The sequence below is a fragment of the Megalobrama amblycephala genome, linkage group LG16, assembly GCF_018812025.1.
Source record: "Megalobrama amblycephala isolate DHTTF-2021 linkage group LG16, ASM1881202v1, whole genome shotgun sequence".
Classification (NCBI taxonomy): domain Eukaryota; kingdom Metazoa; phylum Chordata; class Actinopteri; order Cypriniformes; family Xenocyprididae; genus Megalobrama; species Megalobrama amblycephala.
In genome coordinates this window covers 3,021,736-3,038,112 of record NC_063059.1, presented here as the reverse complement: position 1 = coordinate 3,038,112, position 16,377 = coordinate 3,021,736, and the positions used below count along the sequence as shown (strand labels likewise).

The following is a 16,377-nucleotide window of genomic DNA, read 5'->3' as shown; positions in this document are numbered from 1 at the left end:
TGGGCGTGTGCAAAAAATCATGCCATACACAATCCTTTACGCACATGAAAAACGCGAAGGCTAACAAAGATGGTTATAGTAAAAGAGGCGTGAATCGAAATGTAAACTTTTTTTTTTTTGGATAAGTCTTGACAATCAGACTCCACCAAATCTCGCTGCACTGATTTGGTTCTGATTGGACCAAAAACCTAGGACTTTCTCAGTTTGTGTAAATTGTCTTGGGGTTCAGAGTATTTATTTTTTCCCACATTAATTTCACACATGTCCAGGACAATTATGTGGTTTTGTTTCAGTAATACAGATTATACTTTTTTCTTGATTTCCCCCGAAAGACTGGAATGTGAAATGTGACAACATTTGTACATTGTAATGACCATACAACAGCATAAAAATGTTATCTGATCTAATAAAAATATACAAGACAAACTAAAATATTTTGTCAATAAAAAAAAACAATTATTAACTTTTTCATATAAAATAATGGCATTTTTAATAATTAAAAATAAAATGTGTTTGACAACAAACACACCGCAAAACACAGCTAATTCATAAAAGCGAATTCATAAAAGTATAGAATAGAATAGAATAGAATAGAATAGAATAGAATAGAATAGAATAGTTCTAATAGGGGCACATTGTAACACAGTGTTACAACATGCCCCACCTGAGCAACTTTAACCCAGCTCGTGTCTTCGGCTGGTTAGATCAGCGTTGAAGAACTACCTCAACTGTTAAATGACAGATATAAGATTAAAATAATATCAGATTTGTCTCATTTTAAATAAACACAAAAAATAGAGATGAAAAATTAACTAAAGAAATTTACTTTTGCTATGGTTAAATAAATGTTCAGTGATATCTTCCAAAGATTTTTTAATTTTGGCACAATTTGTTCTCGATATAATGTTGATATGGCAGCTAGTAAATACACTAAGTTTCGTCATGCTGGCATGTGTGGAAAGTTTTAAACCGCGTGTTACAGCTAGCCCAGCGTTACTTTGTGCCCCGCTCTCCCCTAGTTCACAAAAGCAGGTTTTTCAAAAAATCCAAAAGGAACAATTCCTTACTGGCTCACTCACCTCCTGAGGGTGTGACGTCTTCACACTGTAAAAATCACAGATCACAAGATCACGGGCTGATGTGAAGATGATGCTGAGCTAGAAGTCCCCCTAAGGACCCCTAAGCTTGTGCCAGGCTGCTGCTTTGTCTTTCCTTTCACCAAAGATCCTCTACTGGTTCTTTCAGAGGAGCTTCAACAAATTGCATCAGGACAGATTTATTCAATCTTAGTCTCATTACCTGACACATTAAGTATCCCTACCCCTTTTAAAGAAGGGCGTGTTAGAACTGAACTGATGGTTTGCTCAAGGCTGTTGATCTGCTGAATTTCAAACAATGCTGTAACTTCTTGCTTTCCTGTATTCTGTTTCAGCTCTCTTTCCATTACTAAACTATATGCATGTATGTTACATTAGTCTGTTTAGCAGTTAATAAAGTCTTGTTCATGTCACACGTAAAGTTGTTTGTGGTTCATGCTCATTTCCTGGAGTCCCTTATCATGCAGATTTTGCAATAGTACTGTACAGTTAGAAAGTTATTTTCCATACCTCAGAAATGAACATTTATTAGAAATAATAATTTTTAACGAGTGTTCTCTGGACAGGTCTTAATTCTTCTACACTGTAAATGATTTCTGTTGTTTTTATATGAACTAATTCCCTACTGTAGAATCTGAGTAGCCAACAGTATGTTACTGTAGATTTTGTGGTTTTGCACAGCATTATTGCTGTATTCTTAACACTTTCCTACTGTATAAGATGTTTACAGTATGTTGCTGTAGATTTTGTGGTTTTTCACAGCATTATTGCTGTATTCTTAACACTTCCCTACTGTATAAGATGTTTACAGTATGTTGCTGTAGATTTTGTGTTTTTTCACAGCATTATTACTGTATTCTTAACACTTTCCTACTGTATAAGATGTTTACAGTATGTTACTGTAGATTTTGTCATTTTTTACAGCATTATTGCTGTATTCTTAACACTTTCCTACTGTATAAGATGTTTACAGTATGTTGCTGTAGATTTGGTTGTTTTTCACAGCATTATTGCTGTATTCTTAACACTTTCCTACTGTATAAGATGTTTACAGTATGTTGCTGTAGATTTTGTGGTTTTTCCACAGCATTATTGCTGTATTCTTAACACTTTCCTACTGTATAAGATGTTTACAGTATGTTACTGTAGATTTTGTTGTTTTTTACAGCATTATTGCTGTATTCTTAACACTTTCCTACTGTATAAGATGTTTACAGTATGTTGCTGTAGATTTGGTTGTTTTTCACAGCATTATTGCTGTATTCTTAACACTTTCCTACTGTATAAGATGTTTACAGTATGTTGCTGTAGATTTGGTTGTTTTTCACAGCATTATTGCTGTATTCTTAACACTTTCCTACTGTATAAGATGTTTACAGTATGTTGCTGTAGATTTTGTGGTTTTTCCACAGCATTATTGCTGTATTCTTAACACTTTCCTACTGTATAAGATGTTTACAGTATGTTACTGTAGATTTTGTTGTTTTTTTACAGCATTATTGCTGTATTCTTAACACTTTCCTACTGTATAAGATGTTTACAGTATGTTGCTGTAGATTTGGTTGTTTTTCACAGCATTATTGCTGTATTCTTAACACTTTCCTACTGTATAAGATGTTTACAGTATGTTGCTGTAGATTTGGTTGTTTTCACAGCATTATTGCTGTATTCTTAACACTTCCCTACTGTATAAGATGTTTACAGTATGTTGCTGTAGATTTTGTGGTTTTTCACAGCATTATTACTGTATTCTTAACACTTTCCTACTGTATAAGATGTTTACAGTATGTTGCTGTAGATTTTGTGGTTTTTCCACAGCATTATTGCTGTATTCTTAACACTTTCCTACTGTATAAGATGTTTACAGTATGTTACTGTAGATTTTGTGGTTTTTCACAGCATTATTGCTGTATTCTTAACACTTTCCTACTGTATAAGATGTTTACAGTATGTTGCTGTAGATTTTGTGGTTTTTCACAGCATTATTGCTGTATTCTTAACACTTCCCTACTGTATAAGATGTTTACAGTATGTTGCTGTAGATTTTGTGGTTTTTCCACAGCATTTTTGCTGTATTCTTAACACTTTCCTACTGTATAAGATGTTTACAGTATGTTGCTGTAGATTTTGTGGTTTTTCACAGCATTATTGCTGTATTCTTAACACTTCCCTACTGTATAAGATGTTTACAGTATGTTGCTGTAGATTTTGTGGTTTTTCCACAGCATTTTTGCTGTATTCTTAACACTTCCCTACTGTATAAGATGTTTACAGTATGTTGCTGTAGATTTTGTGTTTTTTCACAGCATTATTGCTGTATTCTTAACACTTCCCTACTGTATAAGATGTTTACAGTATGTTGCTGTAGATTTTGTGGTTTTTCCACAGCATTATTGCTGTATTCTTAACACTTTCCTACTGTTATAAGATGTTTACAGTATGTTACTGTAGATTTTGTGGTTTTTCACAGCATTATTGCTGTATTCTTAACACTTCCCTACTGTATAAGATGTTTACAGTATGTTGCTGTAGATTTTGTGGTTTTTTCCACAGCATTATTGCTGTATTCTTAACACTTTCCTACTGTTATAAGATGTTTACAGTATGTTGCTGTAGATTTTGTGGTTTTTCACAGCATTATTGCTGTATTCTTAACACTTTCCTACTGTATAAGATGTTTACAGTATGTTACTGTAGATTTTGTGGTTTTTCCACAGCATTATTGCTGTATTCTTAACACTTTCCTACTGTATAAGATGTTTACGGTATGTTACTGTAGATTTTGTGGTTTTTCACAGCATTATTGCTGTATTCTTAACACTTTCCTACTGTATAAGATGTTTACGGTATGTTGCTGTAGATTTTGTGGTTTTTCACAGCATTATTACTGTATTCTTAACACTTTCCTACTGTTATAAGATGTTTACAGTATGTTACTGTAGATTTTGTGGTTTTTCACAGCATTATTACTGTATTCTTAACACTTTCCTACTGTATAAGATGTTTACAGTATGTTGCTGTAGATTTTCAATTGCATTCCAGGAAAATATTAGCCTACCGTAAATCTAAATACAGTACTAAATGACCCCGAAAATCACCACACACCTCCTCATGCAATGGCTCTGTGACAACAAGAGTATGGTAGGTTAACTATCATTTTTAAATCATTTTATATGTGTTTCTCTGATGTTATTTGCAAGACATAAAGCTATGTTTTATTTAATATGTTTCTGTAAGAATACAATGAAAGTACATTAAATTAGTAGGTATACTTCAAAACACATGTAACGTTAAAGGTCCCGTTTTTCGTGGTTTTTTGAAGCTTTGATTGTGTTTATAGTGTGCAATATAACATGTGTTCATGTTTCGCGTGTAAAAAAACACAGTATTTTTCACATCATTTACTTATCTGTATACCGCTGTTTCCACTGTCATAAAAACGGGCTGATGACTTCCTTGTTCTATGAAGTCCCTCCTTCAGAAATACGTAACGAGTTCTGATTGTGCCAGCGGTTCCTGTGTTGTGATTCGACAGCAGCTTAGCGAACCTTGCCCGGAAAGGTCACGCCTCTTACATAACGTGGAGATGCACGTTCTCAGTGTTATTGTAAACATGTCTTTAATTTTACCCTATCAATTTGAGCCGGAATCAGACCCGGTGATTGGACTGCGGGATGAAAATAACAGCGTTTCGACGACATGGCGACAAACACACTCTACAAACGCAACTCTTGTATATTCCTGTGGGCGGAGGTTAGTCAAAAAACTGTTTTAGTGACGTCATTAAAGAAGGAAGTAGAGGGATGTAGTCCAAACTGGCCGTTCGATGTAGGCGACTTCTGTTAAATAAAATATCTCGCTTGGCATTGAACTTTGAGCTTTAAAATTTTACTGATTTTATTTATACTCTAACAACAACATTACACACTAACTAAAGTTTGAAACATCGGATCACGAAGAACGGGACCTTTAATCGCCTTGTTTATACCTTGCAAATAACATTTGTTATAAGTTGTCCGTAAGAACATCGGAGCGGGTGCTCATTTCTTATTTAAGCCACACTGACTAGCATTTTCCTCCCGCAGCACTGAACCATCAGGCGGGAAGAGTCGTCGCAATAAAGAAGACCTTTTTCTTTACAGCAGGTGGTTTCAAACGTTTTAAGACGATATGTATTCACTGTTATTGTTGTATACTAATTTATTTCTACTCTTCAGACTTTTATTTTTATAATTACAACATTTATTTTGTCACAATGTGTTACTGTGATTTTACTGGTATGGATATAATTGTATTTTTTTCATTGATGAAATATGGCAAAGCCACTGGTAAATCTGTATATTCAATTGAAGTTCAGCTATGAAATGTAAAAGATGAAACCTGAATAAAGCTATTGATGTGAAGCAATAACTGATGTTGTTGAATATATAACATATATAACATTAATATGTAAAATTAATTAAATAATAATAAAAATAAAAGTATAATGCACTGTAAAACATTTTCAGCTGGTTAAACTTAGAAATGAAAGTTCATCTGCTGCCTTAAAAATGTGAGTTACCTTAACTAAACATAAGTTAACTCAACTTGAATATAACCTTTGTTTCAACTTACAAATAGTCAAGACAATGCATTACTTGTAAGTTTAAATTTTAACTTAAAGTAATGCGTTGTCTTGACTATTTTTGAGTCAAGACAACGTATTTAGATTTGCAGTAATTTTACTGTGGTATAAAATACAGAAGCTTGCTGGCTATTTGTTGCCAGTAAGTTACTGTTGATTTTACATAAAAATTTAACAGTGTACATCAAGTTAATTCTATTAACTGCTCCAAATATTTATAATTAATTATAACTGTCACAGGTTGGTGAGGTGCTGGTTAGCCTGATGAAGATGATCAATCTTTATCAGTCTTTATCTACAAACTCAGATAACTCAGAATACAGCAACAGGCAGAAGATTAAATTAACCAAACTTCACTTACACGTTGACGAAAACCGGCAAATGAGCAGAGAACAAAGAGGAACTTAAGGTGATTGATACACTGGGCAACTTTTTGAGCAGTGTTGCCGAGTGATGTTGCTTGCACACTTTCCTATTGAGAATGGGCAACAAATTTCAATCTAAAGTATCCAGATAGAAATTTGCCATTCTCAATTGGGAAAGTGCCTCAAACAACATTACTCAGCAATATTGCTCAAAAAATTGTCCCGCTTATCATCACCTTTAGGGTACGTTTACATGACAACGATGCACTAAAAACAGAAACATTTTCTTTGTACAGATGACAATGTTATCAAAACTATCCCCGTTCACACGGATCAGTGAAAACGACTAAAAACGCAGTATTACACATGCCAGACAAGTAGTTGGCGATGCCACTTTGTAAAGAAAGATTACGCGCCTGCGCACATATGCATTCTTATACAGCACTCATCTCGCGCATGTCTATCCACCTTATTAGTTTACTGCTCGTTATTTCCCTATAACGGCTAATAAATCGGAAGTCTCGCACATTCACAGAAAACATCTTACCTTACCTGTTGAAAAATAAGGTGGAAAAACTAAACATGTAATACACATGTGCATGCCATTTTCACAGATTTGCATTTTTGCAGTTTACACAGAGATGACAATAGTATCATTTTCAAAAACTTGCTATTTGAACCCCATTTTCAAAGGTTTACGTTTTCAGGCAATTAAAACATACAAATAACCGGCCAAAACGCATAAAAAGTTTTGAGTTGAAAGCGGTATTGTGAAAACAGCCCCTTAAATACACAATGATTATGAACTAAATGCAGACAGGTGAGCTTGTTGATGAATGTCCATGACAACTAATGACTGGCGGGTAACTGGAACAAAAGAAACAGGTAACTGAAGCAAAACAAACTAAAAGTCCATGAAAATGAAACTTAACACAGATCAATAGATCAATCAAGACAAAGATGTTATTTCTGTTTTATTTCTCAGTAAAAAATTAGAACACAATATATTAAATGTGATAAATATCTTATTCAAGAAAGACCTGCTAAGCACACAGTTCATCCTGACAGAAAATGAAAAACACAACAACTTTATTACACTGTAAGAATTGTTGACAACTCCAGTGCCAGTACCTGGTTGAGCTCTCAGGTGGCACTATTGCACCTTAACGCTGACACCTGTCAAACAAGAAGATGTGGCGCACTGCTATTCCGAGAGTGAGAGGCTCTATCCACACCCGGCCGAAAAAAGTAAAGTAAGCTCGACAGTATGGGAGTTTTTCGGCTTCCAAGAAAACAGCTCCTGTTCTGCAGGATTTGCCTAGCTACAGTCAGTGCGAAGGGTAGAAACACCACCAACCTTTTTACCCACCTCCGTGTCCATTACCCTGCAGATTACGCCATTTTACAGAGAGTAAGTTGCGATTATTTTACTAGTCATGGAATGGGAAATATTATATTAACCTGTTAACAGTGACTTTCTCTGTTCATATATTTAAATAAAGGGTGATTATTTTAAAGGTGCCGTAGAACGTGTTTTCAAAAGATGTAATATAAGTCTAAGGTGTCCCCTGAATGTGTCTGTGAAGTTTCAGCTCAAAATACCCCATAGATTTTTTTTATTCTTTTTGTTAACTGTCTATTTTGGGGCATCATTAAATATGCGCCAATTCAGGCTGCGGCCCCTTAAAATCTTGTGCTCCCTGCCCCCGAGCTTGCGACTGCCTTAAACAGCATAAACAAAGTTCACACAGCTAATATAACCCTCAAAATGGATCTTTACAAACTGTTCATCATGCAGCATGTCTAATCGTGTAAGTATGGTATTTATTTGGATGTTTACATTTGATTCTGAATGAGTTTGATAGTGCTCCGTGGCTAAAGCTAACATTACACACTGTTGGAGAGATTTATAAAGAATGAAGTTGTGTTTATGAATTATACAGGCTGCAAGAGTCTGGTCTCCGTGAATACAGTAAGAAACGATGGTAACTTTAACCACATTTAACAGTATATTAGCAACATGCTAACGAAACATTTAGAAAGACAATTTACAAATATCACTAAAAATATCATGATATCATGGATCATGTCAGTTATTATTGCTCCATCTGCCATTTTTCACTATTGTTCTTGCTTGCTTACCTAGTCTGATGATTCAGCTGTGCACAGATCCAGACGTTAATACTGGCTGCCCTTGTGTAATGCCTTGAACATGAGCTGGCATATGCAAATATTGGGGGCGTACATATTAATGATCCCGACTGTTACGTAACAGTCGGTGTTATGTTGAGATTCGCCTGTTCTTCAGAGGTCTTTTTTAAACAAATGAGATTTATATAAGAAGGAGGAAACAATGGAGTTTGAGACTCACTGTATGTCTTTTCCATGTACTGAACTCGTGTTATTGAACTATGCCAAGGTAAATTTAATTTTTGATTCTAGGACACCTTTAATAAGTAGCCTGCCGCATTTTTTTTACTCGTCTTATTCAGCGTGATGTAGCTATGCATGCAGTTTTATGCCCTCAAAATTCAAGATACACGGGCATTTTTTGCCCCAACGAGTTTTTGTCATTATATCATATTATAAGATGTAGTTGTTTTACAATATCACACAAGCAAGAGTGCTGTTTTCTCCAAATCAGCACAAATGCAATGTTCCTTCAAATTATTGTTAAATGAACTGTGTGTTTAGACACATTTTAGACACAGTATTGTTAATATTGTTTTTTTCTTTATTTCGGCAACAAAAATTTCAAAATTATGAACAGCAGAACAGCCCCCGTGCAACAGAAATGTTTTTGTTATACTGACTGAATCCATGTTTAGAACGAATCTTGCTTTGTTCCTGAATGAATCAGTAATTTGAACAAATCGGTTGAATGAATGACTCACTCACTCATTAAGACAGTGACTTGCTGCTACCTACTGGCAGTTTAGTTTAGTTTCATATTTAAAGTACATTTTAAGTTAAAATTAGAAACAAATCCATATTTAAATATTGAATTAAATTCATGTAGACAAATTATAAATGATAAATATATTAATGCCACTTCTCATTCTGTGTCACCTCTGTATTGCAAAGATGGATTTTGTTGATAATGATTTAATTTGATTGGTAACAGCCATAATGTATAGGCTACTAGGCTAGTATTCATTTTTATTTCTGCAGGGGCCAGTTGCATAAACCACTTAGACTATTCTTAAAAGTTAAGACACTAATGTTTTTCTTGAAGAGTGGTCCTAATTTTTTAAAGTCTGTTACATAAAAAGGTAGACTGGTGTAATTTGAATTGGAAAAATAACATTGATTACCCCTTGGTTAACTGCAAGTTGGTCAAACTAGTTCTTAAGACACAGTCTTAATAGTTTATGCAACTGGCCCTAGGTCTTAAATAGCCTTACATTTGACTTTAAAAAATGTGCAGCAACCCTGAAAGAAAAAAACTAAATAAACAAAGTTAAAATTATTTAGACTGATCAATTTTTCCCCCTAGGATTCTATAGATATCGCGATATATATCGATCTCGTGAATTCTTTTGGCCACAATAACCGTGGTGTGAAAAATCTAATATCGTGACAGCCCTAGTTGAAAGGTGAACTCTTTAGTCTTTCACTTTTCACCAAATTAAAAAAATTAATCTATATCATATTGTGCTTTTAGGAAAAACTCCATATTTTATCTCACAGTTTACTTGTGTATTTGTAAATGAAATGAATGTTGCTCACATGCAATTTTTTATTCATTTAAGTGAGAAGGCTTTCTAAATGTTTTAAACTCTTACAGCTTCGCTCTAATATGGACTTGTTCGTGTGATTCCAGGTATGCAGACAGAGCGAAACTCTTGTCACAGTACGAGCACTTGTAAGGTCTTTCTCCAATATGACGTTTTTGGTGCCGTTTCAGATTGTTAGCTTGTGTAAAGCTCTTCCCACTCTCTGAACACACATGATCTCTCACTTCATCATGTGTTTTTATGTGGTTTTTACAATTGTCCAGCCATGAAAAACTCTTTCCACAGAAAGGACACACATAAGGCTTCTCACCTGAGTGAACTCTCAGGTGTCGTTTTAGCAGTGATGACACATGAAAGCCTTTACCACACTGATCACAGTTAAATGGCTTTTCTCTGCGATGAATGTGCAGATGAGCCCTGAGGCCTGATGTTTGAGAAAAACTCTTTCCACACTCGGTGCATGTATACGGTTTCTCTCCTGTGTGAATTCTTGTGTGTACATCAAGGTTTTCTTTACGTTGGAAACTCTTTCCACACTCAGTGCATGCATATGGTTTCTCTCCTGTGTGAATTCTTGTGTGTCTTTTAAGGGATCTTATATCTCGGAAACTCTTTCCACACTGAGTGCATGCATACGGTTTCTCTCCAGTGTGAATTCTTGTGTGTATGTTAAGGTTTTCTGTACGTTGGAATCTCTTTCCACACTGTGAGCAGGTGTGCAGCTTTTTGGCTTTTGTGTCCTGAGTTTTGAAGTCACAATGTTGCTTTATGTCATTTAGTTTGTGTCTTGGCTCCTTCATTTCCATCTGATCTAAAATGAACAAGTTAAGAACACAGAATCAGTTTAAGGAAGATAAATGTGAAAATAATAAATATAGCTGCAAGCAGCAATTACGGGGCCAAGCACAAAAATGGCACAAGAAGCCAGCCAACATGGCTGTGAGCATCAGACCAACTGCAACAGTGAGCAATTAAAGACCTATTAAGATCATTTTAGGCAAAAGAGATGAAAAAATGATCAAGAAATAGGATTTACTGGTTCATCACTTTCGACCAATAGGTGGTGCTGTGACCTAATTAATGTGGTATGGTCAGAATGAGGTGACAATGACACTTGCAAAATTTGGTGTCAATATGTCAAAGCATTGCAGAGAGCATTACAGACTCAACAGTGATTTTGGCATCATGCCTCAAATTCGTTGCTGCAGTATAGGAAAAAGGTTTTGTCTATCAACATGAAATCCATAAGTTTTTGTCGGCATGGTCTGAAGATGATACGATTCGATTTTGGTGAAAATTGTACCAATGGTCTAGGAGGAGTTTAAAAAAGTGTGATTTTAAAGAAAATCAAAGTAGTGGAGACTTAGTTATGCTGACTATGGCAAAATTGCCATCAATGTTCTCAGCATGACCCACAGAATCTAATTAGACCAGTCTTATTACAATAGGCCACATTTATATAAAGCTATTAGCATTTTTTAAATATTTTGTTATAAAATTTGACCACAAGGAGGCGCTGTCTCAAAACCTATCGTGTACCTTCAGAGCATGATGCCGATGGCACATCCTGAGTTTCGTAATGGTACATCAATGCATTGGTATAATGAAGCATTTTGTATCATAATACTGTATTGTAGTTAATGAAAATTTCATGTTTTGTTCAAAATGACCCATGAAAAACTTTGTTTTGATCTTTTTGCCACTTCCTATCAAAATTTTGACATTTTGGCTTTGACATGTAGTTAACCAGCTTAGGTTTCGTGTTTCCTACGCTGGTTTCGTCTCGATCAGACTAACGTTTTTGAAGATATTCGCAATCGTTTTTTAAGCGCTAAATCACCACGCCGCACAAACCATAAGTCGAAATCTAGCATGTTTGGTATCGTTGGACTCGGCAAGGTTTCAGGAGTCTTAGAATGTGAGTCCCGTGAAAATAAGTCAACGAGATAAAAAGTTATAAGCATATGAAAAAAAAATCTCCACTAGGTGGCGCTGGTCCGAAACTTCTCAGGCTCCTTCAGGGCAATGTGCTGATGACCCATACCGAGTTTTGTAATGATACGCTAATGCATTTGTAAAATACAGCATTTTAGCACAAAATTCAAAATGGCTGAAGGTCAAAATGTCCGATATGGTAAAATTGGACATCATTCGACTCAGCATGATGCCCTGAATCTAACGAGACCAAATTTATGATTTTTGGACAAACCCATCAGAAGTTATAAGCAAAAATATCCATTTTTCATATCTCCGCACCAGTATGTGGTGCTGCACCGAAACATATTTTTGCAAGCACTACATGCAATTTGTTCGTGTGTTTTATGAAAACGGCTTAAGGAATCAACTTGAATTCCATAACTTCTTGTCGGCATGGTCTGAAGATGATCTGGTTCAATTTTCATGAAAATCGGAGTGACGGCCTAGGAGGAGTTCGAAAAAGTACGTTTTTCAGAAAATTCAAAATGGCGGAAAATTTTCATGACGGAAAATGATGTCATAGGGTGCATTCGAATCGGCTTGACCCAAGGAATCAGAGGAAAAATTAAATTAGTGCAAATTTGGACAGCTGGTGGCGCTAGAGGGATTGAGTTAGAGACTCCAAATTTGCTATGGACAAAGGTCAGACTGTCCTCTAACTGTGTGCCAAATTTCACAAGAAGAAGAAGAAGAAAAAAAAAAAAAAGAACGGCAACAGATACAATAGGTGCCTCCGCAGCTTCGGTGCTTGGCCCCTAATTATAAACACTTAGCAGAAAACAAGACATCAGGACCCATATTCAGAAAATTCTTAGAAATGTGGGTGTTTCCTCTTAAAATTAACTAAAAAGTAATTCAGAAAGCATCTTAACCCTTAAAAGAGGTCTTAAGGTCTAAAATTGTTAGGAGTACAGACAAGGACTTGTAAGAGGCTTAAAGGGATAGTTGACCCAAAAATGAAAATTATCCCACTGATTATCTTACGTCACACATCTTACGTACGTCCAAAAAGTGTTAATTTCTTCGATGTAGTACACAATGACATGACGTTCTACACTACGCCATGACGTATATGTAGTTAACCAGCTTAGGTTTCGTGTTTCCTACGCTGGTTTCGTCTCGATCAGACTAACGTTTTTGAAGATATTCGCAATCGTTTTTTAAGCGCTAAATCACCACGCCGCACAAACCATAAGTCGAAATCTAGCATGTTTGGTATCGTTGGACTCGGCAAGGTTTCAGGAGTCTTAGAATGTGAGTCCCGTGAAAATATTAATTTATTAATTACTCAAACCCCTTTATCTATTAACCGTCAGTCTTGCCCATCCGTTATGATTGTAGTTTTTTAACACTTTTTGTTTGTGTTTGTAGTTCTCATCGAATCCTCGTCCACAGCGCAATGGGTTGTGGGCAATATTAGCCGTTAGAAGTGTTCACAGATCTGCACTTCGGGTTCTAACCGGAAAAAGTATCTTTGGAATACTCATTTCAACATAATACAATTTGAGACACACTAATTCTAATTTCGAATACTATTTAGGAAGGCTAGTATGCAAATTGGGATGCAGCATTTGTGTTTTCCTCACTCAAAGTTGCTCTCAGATCGGTCCTGAATCGCTCTTAAGCTAACGATGCGTCCGAAATCGAATACTTCTCTACTATATAGTACATGGAAAACAGTACGCCAACAGAGTAGTATGCCTGAATTCATAGTATTCGAAACAGTAGGTGAAAAGTACCCGGATGACTTGGAGTTGAAGGGACGTAACTGATGCTGGGAGGTCATGTGACAGTAACTACATGGCGGATGTAGTACGTCCGGATTTCATTCATACTACACGCATTCCTACTAATATCAAAGTCCCTTTAAGACAAGTCATTTCACTCGACGGCCATCTTTAAAACGCCTCTCAGGCGTCCAAATGCAGCTCCTATCTCTTTGAATGGGGAAACATCAAATTCTCCAAAGCTGTTTACCAAGCTTTCGATTCAATTTCATATTTGAAATCACCAATGAAATGTGACAACAACTGTCTCATCAATTTTGTTTCTGAATGCTCGAATCATGACAAAAAACTGTATTTTTCAGGCTGGATCAAGCTAATGCGCATGCGCAGTCTCTTCGGAGGCGCGCGTCTGACTGTTTCTATAGGAACAGAAGTTTCTAACAGCCGCTGCAGTGACGCGATGACTTCACCAATCGGCTCTTATTTAGAAGGCGGGATTTTTTTTATTGCGCGTTTCACTTTCTCCCATTCAAAACAATAGGAGTGACCCCTCTTGTGTTATTCTATAGTCTTTGATAGAATGGACTTTTACAACGGTCGTGAAGTAAATTTAACTTAAAATGTAGTACCTACTCAGTCAGTACGCGATTTCGGACGCAGCTTAAGATTCCTACGTAGTTTTTAATTAAAATTAGGAGCTTTCTGAGAGGATTCCTCAAAGCTTTAAGAATACGGGCCCAGGTATCTGTCTGTGTGAGTATCAAGTATCTTTGATGTAAAAAGGTCAGTTCTGACATTTAACGTACTTGAATCACTTGTTAATATGATTAAAGGGTTAGTTCACCCAAAAATGAAAATAATGTCATTTATTACTCACCCTCATGCTGTTCCACACCCGTAAGACCTTCGTTCATCTTCGGAACACAAATTAAGATATTTTAGTTGAAATCCGATTGCTCAGTGAGGCCTGCATAGGGAGCAATGACATTTCCTCTCTCAAGATCCATTTATGTACTAAAAACATATTTAAATCAGTTCATGTGAGTACAGTGGTTCAACATTAATATTATAAAGCGACAAGAATATTTTCGGTGTGCCAAAAAAACAAAATAACGACTTATATAGTGATGACCGATTTCAAAACACTGCTTCAGGAAGCTTTGGAGCGTTATGAATCTTTTGTGTCGAATCATGATTCAGATCGCGTGTCAAACTGCCAAACTGCTGAAATCACGTGACTTTGGCGCTCCGAACAGCTGATTCGACACATGATTCATTTATGCTCCGAAGCTTCATGAAGCAGTGTTTTAAAATCGGCCATCACTAAATAAGTCGTTAAAAATATTCTCGTGGCTTTATAATATTAATATTGAACCACTGTACTCACATGAACTGATTTAAATATGTTTTTTGTACATTAATGGATCTTGAGAGAGGAAATGTCATTGCTTCCTGTGCAGGCCTCACTGAGCCATCGAATTTCAACAAAAATATCTTAATTTGTGTTCTGAAGATTAACAAAGGTCTTACGGGTGTGGAACGACATGAAGGTGAGTAATAAATGACATTATTTTCATTTTTGGGTAAACTAACCCTTTAAAACGGTTATATTATAATGATGTTCTCTGCATATACTGACAATGTTATGATAATTTACATGCATTTCTCTATCATTTATCATCCATATACTGCTCATTAATTCACAGAATTATTGAAGAATCGAGAACGGACACCAACCTGTTTGTTTCTCAGCCTCGTCATGTTTTAATCCGGATGGTCCTTGATCACTCAAGTCTTCGATCTCCTCTTCAGCAAACTCCATCTTTAACAGATTTCTCCACTCTCTTGTAGGATGAGCTGAATATTATTGATGAATTGTTGTGGGATGGGCTTCACTGCTGGTGGGAACTGGACCAGATCTGGAAAAATCAAAAATAACTTACTAAATATGTACTGGATTACTTTAACAGCAAACATAAATGGTGTTTGTAAATTGTAGACTTGAAATGAAGCTCTTATCACAGGACAGAACACCAGTTATTTTGTCAAGAGATCTCTCATTTATTATTAATTGTCAAGACAGTGGCATTCAAAGCTATATACATATATAAATAGATAAACAAATACATAAATAAATCCTAACAGCATGTACTCAAACTCTTTAGGTAAGTATAACACATATCATCTGCAATCACACACTGACTGTTAACCTGTTGCACTATTACAGAAATGTCAATAAATGCGTTAAAATATGTTTTTTAAAACAGCTAACTTTTTATAAACTTGACCACTTTGCTCAGTTTACTGTCATTGACCACTAGCAAACTCTTCCATCCATTTAAAAACAGTAATAAGATAATTATTCAATTAAAAACACATTTGTCCCACATCAAAGCATTTGAATTACAGGTTTTCTCTGAAATGTAATCATTTTAACTAACCTTTTTGTGATAGACGAGTGAAAGCGGTCCTCTGCGTTGTCTGAAGATGCTCCAGGGTTGTCACGACAACTCAAGCTCCCAACTGCCACTCAAAACTTAGAAAATGCAGCTCTATTCACTACACTCATTATAATAAAAACTATATAAATACACGTACATGATAAATAAAATATATACAATTAATTTAATATTTCCGTGACCTTAGCTCTATGTAGGGAGGTCACACTCTCCCAGACAAAGAAGATAATACTTCCTAATTTTCTTAAAACATGATTACTCTTTCCTCAGTATGCATATACCTCACTTAATAATGCTGGGATACAAATAACCCACCTATGGGTTGGTATCACCTTCCCAACTGTGGGTTATTTTAACCCAATGAATTGGGTTAAATGCCAGTTGGGTTAAA

The 16,377-nt window shown here is 35.7% G+C and overlaps 1 protein-coding gene across 1 annotated transcript; it reads right to left on the bottom strand.

Annotated features, from left to right (window-relative positions):
• Nucleotides 1-9,811: 9,811 nt before the first annotated feature.
• LOC125249386 (gastrula zinc finger protein XlCGF7.1-like) lies at nt 9,812-16,093 on the bottom strand. The gene is made up of 3 exons (XM_048161676.1): nt 15,969-16,093; nt 15,265-15,446; nt 9,812-10,634 (listed from the first exon to the last, which is right to left on the bottom strand). The coding sequence occupies exons 2-3, from the start codon at nt 15,347-15,349 to the stop codon at nt 9,868-9,870; spliced, it is 852 nt and encodes a 283-aa protein (XP_048017633.1). The 5' UTR covers nt 15,350-15,446; nt 15,969-16,093; the 3' UTR covers nt 9,812-9,867.
• Nucleotides 16,094-16,377: the final 284 nt, after the last annotated feature.